General features: G+C 42.1%; 2 protein-coding genes across 3 annotated transcripts in view; one reads left to right on the top strand and one right to left on the bottom strand.

Annotated features, from left to right (window-relative positions):
* Window positions 1-4,089, top strand: part of SCAF4 (SR-related CTD associated factor 4) — a 55,770-nt gene extending 51,681 nt beyond the window's left edge. For both annotated transcript variants that reach the window (XM_045785504.2, XM_045785503.2), the window contains exon 20: window positions 2,943-4,089. In XM_045785504.2, coding sequence (XP_045641460.2) covers window positions 2,943-3,874 — 932 coding nt within the window. In that variant the 3' untranslated portion in view covers window positions 3,875-4,089. The remainder of the gene's footprint in view (window positions 1-2,942) is intronic.
* A 2,396-nt stretch (window positions 4,090-6,485) lies between these two features.
* SOD1 (superoxide dismutase 1) lies at window positions 6,486-14,420 on the bottom strand. Its single transcript, XM_045785505.2, has 5 exons — window positions 14,233-14,420; window positions 10,442-10,535; window positions 8,961-9,030; window positions 8,018-8,135; window positions 6,486-6,927 (listed from the first exon to the last, which is right to left on the bottom strand). The coding sequence occupies exons 1-5, from the start codon at window positions 14,302-14,304 to the stop codon at window positions 6,820-6,822; spliced, it is 462 nt and encodes a 153-aa protein (XP_045641461.1). The 5' UTR covers window positions 14,305-14,420; the 3' UTR covers window positions 6,486-6,819.
* Window positions 14,421-17,936: the final 3,516 nt, after the last annotated feature.

Below are 17,936 nucleotides of genomic sequence, written 5' to 3'. Positions count from 1 at the left end.
CCTGCGCCTCGCACTCCGATTCATGCACACCGGCTTCGTCAGTTCCGCCTTTGCCGCCATAGAGCTTGTGCCATTGAAGCAGTTGGCATGTTTCTTTGTACTTAGGCTCTATCGTGTTCGAGGGAAAGGACTGTGTTTTGTTTAGCTTTGTATCTCTAGCACATGGAATGAGTTAATAATGTAAAGCTCAGGTGTTCCATATGTGTGAATTAATTTTTTTTAATTTGTAGCTCTAGAAAACCTATCAGTGGCATTGCAGGTCATACTTCCAGATCAAATGAATAATTGCTTGAATACCCTTTAGACCTGAGTAACTCACTGTATGTTTAGTCCATTGATGTATGTATAATGTCAGCTTTCCTAATTAAAAATGAAATTCAGCTAGCATGCCTATCAAGGGCTTATGCCACCTGGTGTATTTTTATTTAAATATAACTTTCATTGTAAATGCAACACATGTTGACTACAAAAATAATAATCACAATTTTGTCAATCTCTGTGCACTCTCAAATACATGTTATAAAGGACTTAAGAGATGTGTTCCTAGAGACAGGTTTATATTTTAAAGAGTATCATTGCCAATTTATCTGTTCTGTACGAGGGCGAGGTGGCCTTGCATCCTTTGGCCATTGTCAGATTGGTGGTTGAAGAAGCCAGTGTTCGGTAAATCAGGAAATAGGACCTTTCCATTGTCCGCAAGAGTCACTGTTTCCTCTTAAAGATTCATCTGAACCTAATTCTTTTGTTATAATAAGATGCTTTGAACCTTGTTCCCATTTTTCTAGTGTTATTTAAAAATTCGGCATTGGCCTTTTGAGCCTACAGATAACTACAGTGGTCATTTTAAAGGCTGGTGGGAAAGTATAGCTCAATTCAAGTGTTATCTATGTGTGGCATCTCTAGTAAAAGGGCAGTAACTTGGGTGCATGTATTTTATGTTCGAGTTACAGTCCACAGATGTTGGGACTCGTTTAGAAGTGAGAGAAGGGACGTATCTTAGGTGCTTTTGTTGCCCTGCTGTATGGTATATGGTCAGTGTTTACTAAATGATAGGAATAACGTTTGCCATTGTGAGTTCCTTTCGATCTGAAATATGGGATAGGTTCTGAATGTGGTTTTGGGATTTTCAAGGAGAGTCTGAAGAATGAGGAGACAAGGTCTTTGCCTCCTTTGTCTGTTTCATAATTTCTAGCTTTTTACTGACATGTGGAAGCTCAGTGCGTTCACATTTTTCCCAGCTACTAAAATGCTTGACTTTAAATTCTGGTGGTATTGGGGGACCACAAAAGGTTAATAAGATCCGAATCAGAAATGAAAAATGCATTCATTTTAGTCAAGTCAGATATTTAATGTTAGGATATTTATCACCCGCCAAAGTAGATGTAATAATTTCAGCATTTAACTATGGACAAGTCTCTCAGCTCGCTCTTAGGTATTTTATCCCGTTTATTCTCAGCAAGAAGCAGGTAGTATTCTCGTTTCTGAGGCACATGTCCAAGGTCATTCCTAAGTGAGATTTTATTCCACCAAACATAATGTACTTCTTTTTAAGCATTTGAAAGAAGGTGTTGTGTGTAAGTAAATACCAAAGCTGTTGAGTCTTCACGTTAAAAGTTATAAACTGCTGTACGTACATTTTCAGGTCCACTCTATTTAGTCCTTAAGTCTGACAGAATAGTATTGGACCACACGTTGTGAGGAGCAGAAACTGAAGTTAGAAACTCTTGTTTAGTATTGCTTATACAAAAAATTTTGGAGAGAGCAGAACTTGTTAAATGTTTGCTGAAGTACGTGGGGGGAAGTGGTTCAAGCTGATGTTGGGGTGGGGGGCAATACTTAGTATTAAAGTATTGGGTTTGCTTTTCTCTTACCGTTTCTCTTACCATTGTTGGTCAAGAGTCATAACCAATAACTTGCTCAGAGGCCTTTCTGCAGTACATGGGTAAATAGTACGTATTCTAACAACATCTGGAACATTTTGCCTTGTGATGTTGATATTTCAAAGAAATAGAGAGATGATGCCTTCGTGTTACTTAAGTGGTGAACCAAAACAGAAGTCCGTACTGTTTGCCCTAACATTTTAATGATGGGTTGTTGGATTTGTAGGACTTACACCAAAATGTGAGCAAACTCTCATGTTAATGGGAAATAAAACCAGTAAGTCCTTGTCACTGTCAACAGCACCAACTTCGTCAGTCTTGTCGCCTTAGGAAGAATGAATGGCTGAACTGTGAGCTTACTTTCGTCACTGTGGCCCAGCCAGTTAGCACCTTATGCTGTGCTTTGAAAAAGAACCTGTAAAAATAAACTTTTCACTGGTGTATCAGTCTTATTTTATAAGCATTACTGTTCCAGTGATGCTTACTGTATAGTAAGACATTTTAATGAATCAAAGAGACCTCCCCTCTTCGGTGGATTTTCTGGGTCAGTCACCCCATTTGTTTCTAGTATTAAGACTTTAAAGTGTAAAATTTCCTAAGAGTACACCTGAGCTGGCCTTCAGGTGACTCAGTTCAGCCCTTTCTCATTAGGCCTAGTACATTGTATTTCTTAGATGTTTTAAGTATTTTGAGTGTTTTAAGTATTTTTACCAAACAGCTGCTAGTGAAGGCTATAGGAGACTTTCCAAAATTGGTATATTTCAAATTCCTTTTCCACCTTATTTTGACCTCTATCAATATTAGATACTAATTATCTATACACTAATTATATATACATATATCTTCATGGAATATGTATAGTATCATATCTGTAAGACTGCATGCCAGGGTTGTTATTGGGCCGTCACATTGAATTTCTCACAGGTAGACTGGCAAACACCACAAAATTTGAAGATTCTGGATTGAACTTCATTTTGACTGGAGCTCCACAGGAAACAGGTGAAAATGGAATGCCATCTTCCATGTTACTTTATATACATTTTTGTTTTTACTTTCTCTTAGGTACTCAAGGAGTTGCACCTGGTCCTGTAATTGGGCTCCAGGCACCATCCACTGGTCTTCTTGGTGCCCGACCTGGCCTGATCCCACTTCAGCGCCCTCCGGGAATGCCTCCGCCTCACTTACAGCGATTTCCTTTGATGCCACCTCGTCCCATGCCACCGCATATGATGCATAGAGGTCCACCTCCAGGACCGGGGGGCTTTGGAATGCCTCCACCTCACGGAATGAAAGGCCCCTTTCCACCGCATGGCCCCTTTGTTAGGCCTGGCGGAATGCCAGGGCTTGGGGGCCCAGGGCCAGGCCCAGGGGGTCCCGAAGACAGAGACGGAAGGCAGCAACAACCGCAGCCGCAGCAGCCGCCCCCGTCGCAGCCACAGCCGCAGCAGCCGCCACCAGCGCAGCAGCCGCCACCAGCGCAGCAGCAAGCACAGCCGTTTAGAAATGATAACAGGCAGCAGTTCAATTCAGGTAGAGACCAAGAGAGGTTTGGAAGAAGATCTTTTGGAAATAGGGTGGAAAATGACCGGGAACGGTATGGGAACCGTAATGATGATAGAGATAATAGTAATCGTGAAAGGAGAGAGTGGGGAAGAAGGAGCCCTGACCGGGACAGGCACAGAGACTTGGAAGAGAGAAATAGACGCTCTAGCGGGCATCGAGACAGAGAGAGAGATTCTAGAGATAGAGAGTCTCGTAGAGATAAGGAAGAGAACCGAGGAAAGGAGAAGCCTGAGGTGACAGACAGGGCAGGTGGTAACAAAACCGTTGAACCTCCCATTAGCCAAGTGGGAAATGTAGACACTGTTTCAGAACTTGATAAGGGGGAGTCTGAGTCTGCAGTTGTAAAATCTTCTGAAGAGTTACCTGCTGAGGCTACCTCATCCGTTGAACCTGAAAAGGATTCTGGCTCAGCAGCAGAGGCTCCTCGTTAGAGACTGGAATTTGTCAAAATGTGACAGTGACACTTCTGGAGTGTAGAGCTTGAGGTGTACAGATGCTGTATTATATTTGCTCTTGCTATATCACAGCCCCGCAGTAGTGGGTGGGGAATTGTAAGCAATTTGATTGCTTCCCTTCTATTTAAAAATAGCCACAAAATAACAAAAAATACTGAAAATATGAATAAATATTACCCTTTTTGCTGTAACTTTTTAAAAGTTTTGACTTTAAAAAGTTTACAAATCGTAATTAGAAGTGCTCTCTATTTTTTTTTTTTTTAATTTAAGACAAGGTAACGGTGAAAGCTCCTCAAAACAATAGGGATGTTTTTAATAAACTCTATTTTCATAACAAACTTTAATGTGTGCTATTCTTCCTACACTGCATTAAGGTGGAAAAGGATTGTTCACCATCAAAGTTTGAGCTGTTAATACTGTATTGGAGTCTAAATTAGACTTGTTTATTTGATGGAAATAGACATCTTTATGTAGTTATTCTCAACACTTTTATTTGTACTACTTTTGAATTTTAGCATTTCAATCATAAGGTGTAAAGTTTAGTTGTTTTAATGTTAATTGAAAAGCTTGTTAGTTTTGCAGTTCAATCAAGGTTTTCTTTTTTACCATTGGCTTTGTGGTAAATGTTGCCCTAATTAATTTGTAAAGAGAAATTTTGCTGGGGGAAAACTGGATCCCAAAGTGACCCGATTGTACTATAGAATTATCTGGTTGCCTGGGTATTACCTATTAGAAATAAGGTTGAGTGTTTTCTTACCATCCCATTAAATTTTTCAGAAGGGTGAAGGAAATCAAGGTTAACACATTTGCAACCTAAAAGCTTTTTGTCTTATTTTATATGCTTAAGGACTTAAATGCAACCTGTTGTTTCCTTATAAGCCTTGACTGTTGCCTTTCTTTACCATTTTTTAAACTCCCCTGCTGGGCAGAGGTTGACCGAACTTTTTGTCACATATAAGAACATATAAAGTATTTTCTCTTTTGCTTAAAGTTGTTGGGTTAACTAGAAAAAAGAGATGTAGTTATCCAAGAACTATTACATGAAGACGTCCGAAGCCGAATCAAACCTGTATCTAAAATAGTACAGAAAAGCAGTTCCATAAAACTGCTTTCTTTCCCCAGTGCCAAGGAAAAGACTTGTTACACTGTCCAAGTATTTACGGCCTTGTTGAAGCTTTTTTTCCTTAAACTACCTTTTTAAACTGTCCTAGTTTTAGTGTGAACAGGTAACTTTTTTTTTTTTTGCCCTCATCCCCAGGTGAAGCTGCTTTATTACTTTGGTTTTTTAAATAGTACTCTGCAGCAAGATCTTTGTTTTGACGGGGAGAATGTATCTAGGACAATGTTCTTGTGTTCCTGGCTTTAGAAAATGAGAGAAAATCCAGGTTGATATCTGCACTTGAATTCTAAAACTTGTCCTTCGTTTGATGTTGGCCCACCTGAGACGCTTAAAAGTCCTAACTGAAACTGCTTCTGGAAAGAAATATACATCTGATTATTTAGTGTTAAGATTTCAAGGACTTAAAATCCATATTTCCAAGTACTGGAAACATCCTATTTGCACATGACAAACCCCCCCCAACCCCAAAGTACTGAGTGGTAATGATTACACTTGAGGCTTTAAAGGTCACAAGCGAGGCCCTATGTTTGAGTCTTAATCTCACATACATACACCAAACTGTACATTAATGAAATCCGTTACCGTTTTTAAATTCTGAGTGATTTTAACCACTTCTGAGCATGTTGTTCTTTTATCACCAATTTTAAAACTTTGAGAACACTACAAATTGTCCTTTCCCAAATTGGCTTTTCCTCTCCTACCCAATATCCTACATTTGATAAAAGTATATCCTATATTATGATCAATCAGAATTGTAGATTTCTGATTTCTCTATCAGAAGTATTCTACAATTTCAGTTAATAACTGTAATCCAGAGTCAAACCTGAATTAGGTTAACATTTCATTTAAAAGCAGTTTCTCATAGGTACATAGTTAAGTATTTACAATAAGAGAACTAGACTTAAATTTACTAACTGGATGTGTAAATTCTTAACTAGCCATAATCCACATTCAAACATTTCCTTGGTTCCATCTTCAAATGCTGTGGTATCTTTCTTTAAATGGCTAATCTGAAAGCAGACTGTGCCCACCTCTACCTTTACTATAAACTAAGTAAATGTTCATAGGTGTATAAAACGTGGAATATGTACCATTTTGACAGGTAGGTAAATTTATTCTTAGCTGAGGCTATAACTTGCTGTTCACAAAGGGTTCTCTCAAACGATAAATAAACTTAAGTACTTTTTCAATCAAAATGCTAAGTAGATAATCAGGGAAACCACCTTAACTTCCTGAAGCTGACAAAGGGTATCTCTCCAACCAAGATTCAAGTTGAGGTTAGTGTTAGCTAAAAGACCAGCTGCTAAAAATTTAAACATCTTATTTAAAATACTTTGAAAAGCGACCTCTATGAAACAGGTATTATCTGTCAACATTATTACTAAATCTGTTCCATTCAAGCTCTATGTATGCATATCAAGAGCTAATTCATAGAGTTTCAATTTGGATACTTTAACAGGTTCAAAATTCAGTGCCAAATGGTGTATTTGTTTATTGTGGGCTTGAATGAGCATTGAAGAAATTCAGACAATTAAGTTTAATACCCATATATGATTATTAAGCCTGGCAAAATACAGAGATCGTTGAAACAGACATTTTAACTGAATAGCAGTTTTATAAAATTATACAAATCTTCCAAGTGATCATAAATCAGTTCTCATTACAGGTACTTAAAGCAATTAAAAAGTCACACAAATTACACTTTTAAGGTTACAGTGTTTAATGTTTCTCAAGTTAAATTTCTACAACTAGCAAGATAACATAGGAGCTACTAGGACTCAGATCGCATCCTAGGGAATATTTACTTGGCGATCCCAATGACACCACAAGCCAAACGACTCCCGGCGTTTCCCGTCTGTGTACTTTCTTCGTTGCCACCTTTGCCCAAGTCATCTCGTTTCTCGTGGACCTTTAAAAAGTTTTAAGAATGTTAACTTAGCACTATCAAGTAATTACCACCTATTTCCAGCAATACCCAAAAGACTTTTAAAAACCACTTAATATTAGAAAAGACCAAGTTAAAATAATCCTAGCAAGGAGATATACTAATATTTAATCTAGTGGTAAACAACAGAAACTACTACTCAAAGCTTTTTCTTGATGATACAGACTAAGTTCGTTGTAAACACTAGGTAAGTGTTGCTATCTCCAAATGAAATACTAAAAACCCGAGACAAGTGTTACAGGCTGCCATGTGCCAGTTTGAATCCTCTAGGAGAAATTTTAGTAGCCTGAGTTGTAGCCGCCTTTTATAATAAACACTTTGGGGGGGGGGGGGAGAAGAGTGAATTTAAAAAACTCGAAAATGTGCCTAATGAACTATGAGTCTGTAAATAAATAATCCTAAAAATATCTTCAACTATTTAAACAATAGTATTTTAAATTTGGCTCCTCAAACATTGATCAATGATTTTTCTGCTTCGCAACTATAGCTGAAGAAAACTCTAGGGTCACCCGGAAGGAAAGGACTACAGAACGTTAACTGTCCTCTGGGGCAGGCAGCACAGAACCTACGCTACTTGGTGTCTGCGAGAACCAGATGCAACTCCTGTGGGTAACTCAGGGCAACTGCTTCCCACACGTTAAACAAGTGATGGTGACCTGCAGACATGAGTAAATACTAATACTGAGGTCCATCTCAGATTTTAGACTTAATGAAACATTTTGTTTAACTACAAGGGGAACATTCAATCATGGCAGGAAAATCTGGCCATTTTAAAACTACACAAAGACTACTTCTGTTTCCACAATACCTAATATGACCAAATGTAACCTACTTAACCACCACATCTTCACAGAACAGTGTCATAATCAACCTACATCATTAATTCACCCTCACTGTAATCATCAAATAAAGTAATTGCTTTTCCTAATCTGAACTAAAGGTACAATGTACATGGATCCTTAGAAACCAGGATTAATAATCATGAGCTCATGAAAAGATATATGTCTGTGTATTAGAAGAAATGGTACGCAGATCCTATCATATGAAAACTCACCACCATTGTGCGGCCAATGATGGAATGGTCTCCTGAGAGTGCGATCAGAGAATCTTCCAAGGACACGGTGGCCACGCCATCCTTGCCAGCAATCACATTGCCCAGGTCTCCAACATGCCTAACAAGTGAAAAAGCATCAGGAATTAGGACTGATTTCCATTTAACATCAGGATAGTTGGTGAGTTAAATTAAAAACTGAGATACATAAGGGTGGATACTAAGAGGTGGCTATGGCATCAAATAGGACCCACTTTTCCAGACTGACAGAATTTTGGAACATACAAGAAACAATCTGACATTCTAGACACATTGCTCTTCAAACAAACCTTCAAATCTACAAAGTAATGCTCTGGGAAGAATCATGGGATGGGGGCACATCTCTAATTTCAGAGGTAAAGTACCAAAGGGTAAACTCTGAGTTACTGAGTTATGCCTGTTAATTCTTGGCATGGCTAAGAATGCTATGCCCCAGGCCTCTGTTATAAAAATAAATTAATCCCTGTCCTTAAATTTAATATTTTCCTGAAAGGCTCTTAGGAAACACACATACGAATGGACTCACTGAATTTTCAATATCAAATTTTTATCTACAAGGCTTCCTATGTTTCACAATGATGGTTTATGTTGCTAGTGGTTGACAGTACTGTTATTCATGACATTTCCTGTATTAGTTCCCTTTGGCACTTGTATTAGTTCTATATTCAATAAATGCTACAAAACCAAATCGTCTTAAGTGTCCCCATTTGTCAATTCCTCAGCCCAGAGAGTAAGCCGCTCCAGCACTTGAGGCCTAGGGGTTACCTGGGGGGCAACAAATTCAAGAGCAAAGGTGGGGAGGCCTACTCAGTTATGTCAGCGTGCAATGTGCAAGTGGTATAGCCACACTGACCCCAACAAGCCATCACCATAATTTTAGTAAGAGTTAAAGCACTTTCTCACTCACCTCTCTTCATCTTTTGGCCCACCGTGTTTTTTGGATAGAGGATTAAAGTGAGGACCTGCACTGGTACAGCCTATTTGCCAAAAACAAAAACAAAGGTACCCAAATTATGAATCAATTTCAAAATAAATTCTAAAAAGAAACTGGTCATTGCTAAAACCTCAAATACAGAAAATACCTACATCATGACTTCTAGGTAAAAACAGGAAGCAACACCTTACCATCACAAAATAGAAAAGCAGTAGAGACAAATACTAACTAGTGTGTAACACCAGTAAAGGTAATACCCTTCTCTGGGCTTTGGTTTCTTCACTGCCCTGTACAATGAGGGCCGGACTAGATCTGCATGGTTGTTCTATTATTAAAACTCCACGATTATGATCCTGTTTTATAAGGTAGCGTACCTTAACTACAAGAAACTTACCTCCCCAGCAACATACTACCAGCAACTACTGTTGGTGGCTTTTACTTGGTGCAAGCATAATACAAATGGCACCTTATATCTAAGAACCAAGGCTGTTCCTCACAGAATTCCAAGGGGTGGCATTCAGAATATATTCTGTAAAAATGGTGCTCCCGTCCTTCAGGGAAAGCCATTCTCACAGAACACAACAATGCAGGAGGCTCTTTAGTGACAGGCTTTCTTCACTCAGCAGGTAACGGAAAGTTTCCATTGTTTACAGCTTCTACACCCAGCTTCCCCAGGGAGAAGACACACAGGTTACAGGAAATAGAAGAGTAAATCAAAGACACAGGGCAAATGCCTCCCAAAGCAGAGGCAATAAAAAAGAACCTGAGGAATTTCAATTGTCCAAACGGATCAAAGCTGGTCATTAAATCACAATTTTTACAGAAACCAAATTACAGAAGACGAATGAATCAAGTTCTCATCATAAAAAGCCAACACCGAGTTCAGGTTACTTGAATATGGTAAATGACTAAATGCATTTTAATCCAAAGCTTTTAACTTGCTTCTAATCCCAAACTGAGAAAACGAAACTCAGTTGAAAGCACCGATAGTTTACATTCTTTTTTCAGATTTTACCTTACTTCTGTCCCACTAAGGCCCTTGTGTTGGGAGTTATGGAGCTACCCTTACAGGGCAACGCATATAAATGCAGACCCTGGGCTTCAAGCACCCACTCTCAACCCCAGCTCACAAACACCTGAGATCACCATGAAGGGTAAGAAAGCTTAATTTTTTTTATTGTTTTCTTAAAAAATATTTGAGATTCTTTTATAATCAAGGTATAATCATGATTAAAAACAACAACAACAACATCCATTTTGCCCCTTCCTTTCCACAGTTAAGTGTCACAAACTGGTTTTCTGGCTCATTTCCCTAAGGCTGACCTTAGTAATCCTATTGACTTTTCTTTTCCCTGCATGTTGAGGGTTTTTAATGTTTAGGGGTAGCTCTACTCAGTCCTATTTATCCTACTAGCTGAAACAAGTAGGAGTCACTAGACCAACAGAACACCCACCTTGTGTATTATCTCCAAATTGATGGACGTGGAATCCATGCTCGCCTTCAGTCAATCCTGTAATGGTTCCTGACACCACAACAGGCCCACCTCCCTTCAGTCAAAGAAAAGTGCAAAAAGTTTAAGAGAGCAAGTGCTTCCGAACAAACAAAACAGTTGGATTATCTTTACCAATCACAGGAAAGTGGAAGGAACACAGACGTGGGAGTCGAAAGATCTGTGTCCAAATCCCAGGCCCATCACTTTCTAGCAAGCTATTTAACTGTTCTAGGCCAGGGACCAACACAAGGGAGCTGTGACCTTGTTCTAACACTCACAGGCCAGGAGCCCTGCAGCCCGCATCACAATTAATAGCACAGAAAACGCACCTAGCAGAGTGACAAGTAGAGTGAGCGCTAAAATGGTGGATTTACAGACTTTGTAGGGTTTGACTCCCTTAGATGGATATGTAACAGGAATAAATTTTTATTTATTTTGTAAATGCATATGAGTATATATCAAACTTTTTAACCCAAATGTTAGGACATCATAGCACCTTGTTTCCTTCATGCAGACACTCTCCCACAGAACAAACATACAGAATTGCCATCAAAAAAAAAAAAAAAAAAAAAAAAGCAAAGAAAAAGACACCCTGGAAATGTCCAACTGGTTACCCTAGGATTCCTGTTCTCCACTCTCCCACTAGGGGGATATTTATCAGTCTCCAGCATAGGTATTTTTTATTAGTAGCCAGAAAATATCCTATCCCGCTCTCCTTGGGGGACTGATTCTGGTCTAAACAAAGGTAATTGTTTTCTAAAGTCATTTTAGGCCCATTTTAGGTTTAGATAACCTTTCCACTCAAGACCAAAAAGAAAGGGCAATAAAAACACGAAAGCAGAAAAACACAGAGGTAGCACCATGCAGGCAATGGTGATAGGTAACAGTGCTGCAGGGCTGCATAAAGAAATAAAGGAAGTTAAGTTTTACAGCTAAAAGATCTTAGGAAGGAAAATAAAATGCACACAGCATCCATACCACACAGTCTACACGTGCTGGTGTCTTTGTTTTTAGCTTGGTTTGGTTTTTAATAGCCAGGGCCAACAGTTGCAAGAGGTGTTAGCTTTGAGTATTTGACTTTCCACTGAACACCACTGCTCAAAGGAAGTAGTATGTCAACTCCTGCCCTTCTTTGCTTTTCTTTCTGAGAATATAGACAGACTAGGACTCTTCTAAGCTTTAATTCTGGAAAAACTAAAACATGAATGTTATTCCCCAAAACGCACCGTGTTATCAACAGCACAGAGACAAAAGGGCAGGTTCTTCCAAGCCTCCATTAATGGGTAATGGGTAAAGCACAAAGCACATATGAGCATTTCAACAGTAAGCTGCCTGGGTACAACCCTTTAGGGGCCAGGCTGTTACCTTAAATGACTGAAACAGGTCAGGAAAGCAAAAAGGAACACAAACTCGTCCTGCAGGGTGCTGCCCTGAGCTAATGAGGGCTCAGTGTGGGCAGATCTCCAAAATTTTCAAGAGAAGCTAGTAATTTGGACTTATAAGTGAAAATTTCTGATTTTTAAAAATTGGAAATTAATCCAAAATTTTTAGACACTATAGGCCAAACAAATACAGTTTATTTCCAATTTAACATTCCTGCATATCCGTGGAGCTATAATGCTTAACTACAGAAGGCTTTTATCAGGTACAAACAGCACCACCAAAATGAAGTTTAAGAGGGAGCCACACACATGACTCAGGGAAGGTAGAAAAACTCAGTTATGTATGGATTCACAGCTTGGCTTCTGAAGGTAACACCCAAGCCAGAGGAAAGGTTTCCCTCAGATACTTCTTAGATTCTCTAGTATTGGCGAAATTACATAAGAAAGAAGAGGAGCAAAACCAAATCTGGCAAATGAAAAAAGCAAAATTTAGTCAAATGACAAAGCCTTTTCCAGAAAATTCGGGAACCACTTAAAAGAAAAAATTAAGCTCCCTTGCATAAATTTCAAAGATTATTTTTCCTGTTGTCTCACATTTCTGTAAGCCACTTTAAATCTCATTCGTCTATTAAATATTCTGTTATGATCATCAAGCCAAGTACAACAAGCAATTTTCCATCAGTTCCTAACCTCACTAAGATTTGGGGGACAAGTCTTATCACAAGCACCTTCCTTGTAAAACATGTGTTTTGCAATATTATTAATGAGTATCTCAGTAATGGGCCTACTGGTAGAGCAATTTCAAAACCACTTTACAAAGAATTTGGTTCAATGAATGCCCCCAACAATAGAGCTAAGTGAAACTCTCCACATCTCCTGACTTCCAACTCCCAAACCCCATCCACTACCCTCTACCAATAGTTCTCAATTCTTGGTGCAAATTAGTACTACTGTGGAAACTTTAAAAACAGCAAAGCTCAGACTGCACCCTGACAGATTTTGATATAACTGATCTGGAGTTGGGCCCTGGAATCACCATTTTTAAAAAGTGCCCCAAATGAGCCTACTGTGCACCCAGGGTAAAAAAAATAATAATAATTTAAAGATAAATAAAAAATTCACAAGTCCGGAAAACAACCAAGGGAGCGATTAGATCTCTGGCTTCTGGGGCTTTGGAGGTGGAAAAGGAGCTTCGTCCAAGGCCATCTTCTCTGCCTTTACAGCCTGACCATGACCCAGAGCAAGGATCAGCAAATTACTCTCTAAGGTGCCACATAAGGTCTCTGTTAAAGTCAAAAACAAACGGAGACCAGCCTTGAAAATTCCCTGATCAGACAAAACCAATTTAATCATACAAGCATAGCTTAATTGGCTTATTTTTGCAAGACTAACTTGACCTCGGTCATTTCTTTCTTACACCTCTGGGAATCCTAAGCAAAAGCTAAAACTGTCTCCAAGTCTGGTATGTGGTAACCACTAACCAATTTCTTACCATTTAAGAAAACTATCGTGACCCATCACTGTGAAAAATAACAGTCCCTGCCTTCTCACTATATAAGCTCCTTTATGACAATATACCCCTCATCCACATTCTATGGTTTGGTCTGCGTGCTCCCGGTTCACGATTATCTCCAGGTGTGTGCACAATACGCTTTTACTAATTACTACTTCAGGGACTCAATGGTTTCATTTCTGACTTGACAGTCACATGATTGTTTTTCAGGACCCTTTGAACTAACAATGTACCAGCCACCCTCTTAGTTCCGGGGCTGTCCAACACCCGCCCCGGGACCGGCTGTGCCCACAGGCTGAAAGCTGCAGACCCCTGAGCGGAAAGGAAGCCCCAAAGTGGGGTAACGGATGCGACCGTACCCAGGTGGCCCTGCCGCACTCCCCAAACCCGCCCCGGACCTCAAGGGCGGGCCAGGCCCGGGACTGCGCAACTCCGAGTCCGCAGGAGCCTCAGGACCCAGAAAACAACCCCGCAAGGAAGGGCCACAGCCTCTTCAAAAACGTCACGTCTCCGCCCCGGCCTACAGACGCCGCGGCCCAGGCCCTCGGGCCAGCCGGCCTCCGCCCTCCCTCCCGGGCCCGCGCTCCGAGCACGCCCCAGGGTCGGCCAAGGATCCTTCCCTGCATCCCCGCCCAGGCCTCGCCACGCACCACCGCCCCCGCCGGGCCCGCCCGGTGACTCAGCACTCAGCCGCCGCACCGCCGCGGGGCAGAGGCCTCGGGCGGCGCGAATCCTCAGACCCGGCACGGCGGGGGCGTGACGAAGGCGGCCCGAGGCCCGGCCGGCCGCCGCGGCTGGGCACAGGTGTGCGGACTCGGCCTCGCCGCTGGCCGTCGGCCTCCCCCCCCAGCCCTTACCTTCTGCACGAAGTGGATGGTGCCTTCCACCGGGCCCTGGCCCTTCAGCACGCACACAGCCTTCATCTCCATGACTCGCGAGGGCGCGCTCCGGTCCGGGCTCCGAGGGCTGCGAGGGCTGCGAGGGCTGCGAGGGCTGCGAGGACTCCGAGGGCAGCGGAGGACGCCGCAGAAGACGCCGACGCAAACCGAGTCGGGCGCGCCGCGTGCTCTTATAGGCCGGAGCTCCGCGCCCCGCCCACCCTGGCCGGGAACCAATCGCCGCCCGCGCGCTCAGCCCGCTCCCCACGGGGCGTCGGCACGCGAGTGGCCAGGAGTGACCGACCGGGGGGCGGGACCAAGGGGCCGCGTGGGGAACCTGGCGTCCCGCGCCGCCGGCTCCCTCCGCCCAGCGGCTCTGAAACGCCCAGAAACGTGAAACTGTGGAAAAATTCGGCCTTTCTCTTCCAAGCCGTAGATTGCAGTACGCGAAATTGGGAAAATGAGGTATACGTGGCACGCTTTTAATATTTTAAGTCACTTTGTGTGGAAATGTCATTGGTTTCAAGAACGTCGTCTCATCTGTTCCTTAGAAATTGGGATGCGTCGAGCTGAGTGCTTTTTGTCGTTTCATTTCTTGCCTTGTTTTTTGGGTTTCCGAGTGTGTGTTAAGTCGGCGCATCTCTATCCCTGCCCTCGCCTTTTCTTCCCTGCAGTTTTTTTAGTCCTTAGCACACAGCGTTACCAGTTGGAATTCTGTTTGGCAAGGCCCACAACCGTAAAATCACCAAATCGTCAGCACACTGACTTCTGCACATCTCTCGTGTGTTCTCTGGCTCCACTGCCCCAACCGTCAGGCAGAAGGGCAGAGTGGGTGCACGATTTATACCTCCAGACGCGGGAATCTTACTTAGCCTTCAAGGGAGATCGTTCAAAAACGTGTTATGAAATGAGCAAACAGTTCAAACTGTTTTTGTGTATTTTAAGGATAAACATGTTCACTGTGTGCTCAGAAATGTCTAGAAAGATGTACAGGAGACTGTGGCACTTTTTACTAAGTTCTCTTAGAATGTTTTTCACAACAGCCGTGAATTGGTTTGTAACGATAGGGCTTTGAGAATCCTACCCGCCCTCCCCCGACACACTTTTGTTAGGAGAATAGTTTGATAAGCCACGGGGGGGGGGGTGCATGGAGGGGAGTAGAGTCTTCATCTTCCATCCCCACAGGGCATGCCTGACGGAATGCCGGCAAAGGTGGCCGAACTGTTTTTGGAGTAGGTGGTGAGCTTACCTTCACGTGGAAGTGTGCAGTAGACTCACCCAAAGGGCTTGTTAAACTGCAGGTTGCTGCGTTTGACTCGGTGGGTCTGGGATGGGAACACAGAACTTGCATTCCTAACTTGTTCCCAGGTAACACTGATGCTGCTGGTCTCGGACCTCGCTTTGAGAACCTGTGACTTGCAGGTGTTCTTGCCCAGTGAAGCAGGCAAATTGGGGCCAAGAGCCAGACCTACTGGACTCCAAAGAAGAGATGGGAAAGTGTCCTGAAAAGAAAAGTGGAAACAAGGAGACGAGGACAGGGGCCAAGAAGGGACAGACCTAAAGGAGAACAGCTCTGCCTGCTGGGGATTTCTGTTCTGTTTGCTTTGTGGGATTTTTAAATCTTCCCCATTTCCTGAGAACTCACCACAATCCCTATTTCCCTCTAATGCTCCGTCGGGAAGATTCAGTTATAAGGATGACAAAATACTGAGGCCTAATTCAAGGCCAGAGTGAAACCAGGACAGGGGCTGCTTCAGCCGCATCTGGGCTACACCTTTTCTTATTTGCTTATTTAGACCCTTGGATTCTAAAGGTGTTCTGATCAAAGATACACAATCCACATTTTTTATCAGCCTCTAGAAAGTGCACATTATTTGTAATTTTCCTGATTGTACTTACTAGTATTCTCTAAGTAATTGGCATATGCTAGTAAGTTGCATAAATGTGCAAATGCTAGCCAAAAGGCCTTTGCCCAAGGTCTAAGTTTCTTTGGGTTCCAGGAAGTTAGAGAGTCGGGTTTCAGTTCATTGTATGAACTTGCCAGGGGACCAGACCAGGGACCAATCCCTGGATACAAAGAGCAGCCCTGGGACAGGGAGTTGGTTCTCTTTTGAGATATTCAGATGAAGCCAGGACAGCCCCCAGTTTTGGTCAGTGGAAGGGCTTTGTCTTCTACAGGTTTAGAGGACCCTGAGGTACTCTAAATTCATTCCCAGTACTGCCCTCCCACTGGGCAAGGGAGTCCCTGGCCCTGAGCTCCGTACTTTAGAAGGCCCTGTTCTGTCCCTCCCCAAGCCAGATCTGTGGGGCAGAGCCTGTGGAGCCAAGAGGGTGTTCCTGCCCAGAACCTTACCCCTCCTTCTAGAACAGGGTTAAGGAATATAAATACGTGTGTACCTCGTTTTATTGCACTTCGCTTTATTGCACTTTGCAGATGTTGTATTTTTAACAAACCGAAGGTTTGTGGCAACCCTAATGGAGTAAGTCTGTGGGCACCATTTTTCTTTTCTTTCTTTTTTTTTTTCCCAAAGATTTTATTTTTAAGTAATCTCTATACCCAACGTGGGCCTCAAACTCACAACCCTGAGATCAAGAATCACACACTCCACCGACTAAGCCAGCCAGGCACCCTTTGGCACCATTTTTCCAGCAGCCTTTGCTCACTTCATGTCTCTGTGTCACATTTTTGGTAATTCGTGCAATATTTCAAACTTTATTATTCATTATATTTGTTACGATGATCTGGGATCAGTGATTAGGACTGGCTGAAAGCTCAGATGTTGGTTAGCATTTTTTAGCAATAAGGTATTTTTAAATAAAGTCTATATATATTTTTAGACATAATGCTATTGCACACTTACCAGACTATTGTGTAATGTAAACATAACTTTTACATGCACTGGGAAACCAAGAATTTCATCCAACTTGCTTTATTGCAATATTCGCTTTATTGCAGTGGCCTGGAATCAAACTCACAATATCTCCAAGGTATCTTGAACAGTATTTGTGTCCACCTACAGCGGGGTATCTCAGTCTTGGCACTGTTAACATTTTGGGTCAGATAACTACTTGTTGTGGTAGCCGTCCTTTAGTTTGTAGATGTTTAGTAGCACCCCTGGCCTCTACCCACTAGATGCTCTTAACAGCCCCCTCCTCAAGCTGTGACAAAATATCTCCAGAAGTTGCCAAATGTTCCCTGAGGGGCAAAATTGCCCCCAGTTGAGAACTATTCTTCTAGAACACTCATTGAATACTTAAGACATTGGAATTTCTTGGTATCCCCGGTCTGTTTCCAGGGCCTAGACCGGCTAAAGATGAACTGTGCCACCGTGGGTATACACCTAAGTTTGACCATAGGCTCCCTCAGTGCAAATGGAACCTGCAGTGGGGAAAGAAGGAAAGACCCGGGACAGGGGGCTGGCTCTCTTTCTATTGCCACCTTCCTACATAAGAACTCAAAGAAGTCCAAGAATGTCATATTTGAACCTGCCTTCCAGGTCTGTATTAAGATATATTTGTTAAAGCAGAAGATAGGATATATTTTCTTTGGCTGTTATCTTGATTTATATCCTTTAAATATCTAGTGTGGGTGTGAGGGCCTCCATTTGTGCTCTCGCCCCAGTCTAGTAAATGTCAGGGCAGACCTATTCATTTTAACCTTGAGATTCCATGGTGGCTTTGGA

Source organism: Ursus americanus, chromosome 4 (genome assembly GCF_024610735.1).
Source record: "Ursus americanus isolate L20-20 chromosome 4, mUrsAme1.1.p, whole genome shotgun sequence".
NCBI classification, from domain to species: domain Eukaryota; kingdom Metazoa; phylum Chordata; class Mammalia; order Carnivora; family Ursidae; genus Ursus; species Ursus americanus.
This window is presented reverse-complemented; position numbering and strand designations above follow the sequence as displayed.

Coding starts and splice junctions, on each gene's coding strand:
- SOD1 (XM_045785505.2), bottom strand. CDS start 14,304: ATGGAGATGAAGGCTGTGTGCGTGCTGAAGGGCCAGGGCCCGGTGGAA. Junction 9,031..10,441: donor ATTTGGAGATAATACACAAG/GTGGGTGTTCTG, acceptor TTTGGCAAATAG/GCTGTACCAGTGCAGGTCCT. Junction 6,928..8,017: donor TCATTGGCCGCACAATGGTG/GTGAGTTTTCAT, acceptor AACTTTTTAAAG/GTCCACGAGAAACGAGATGA.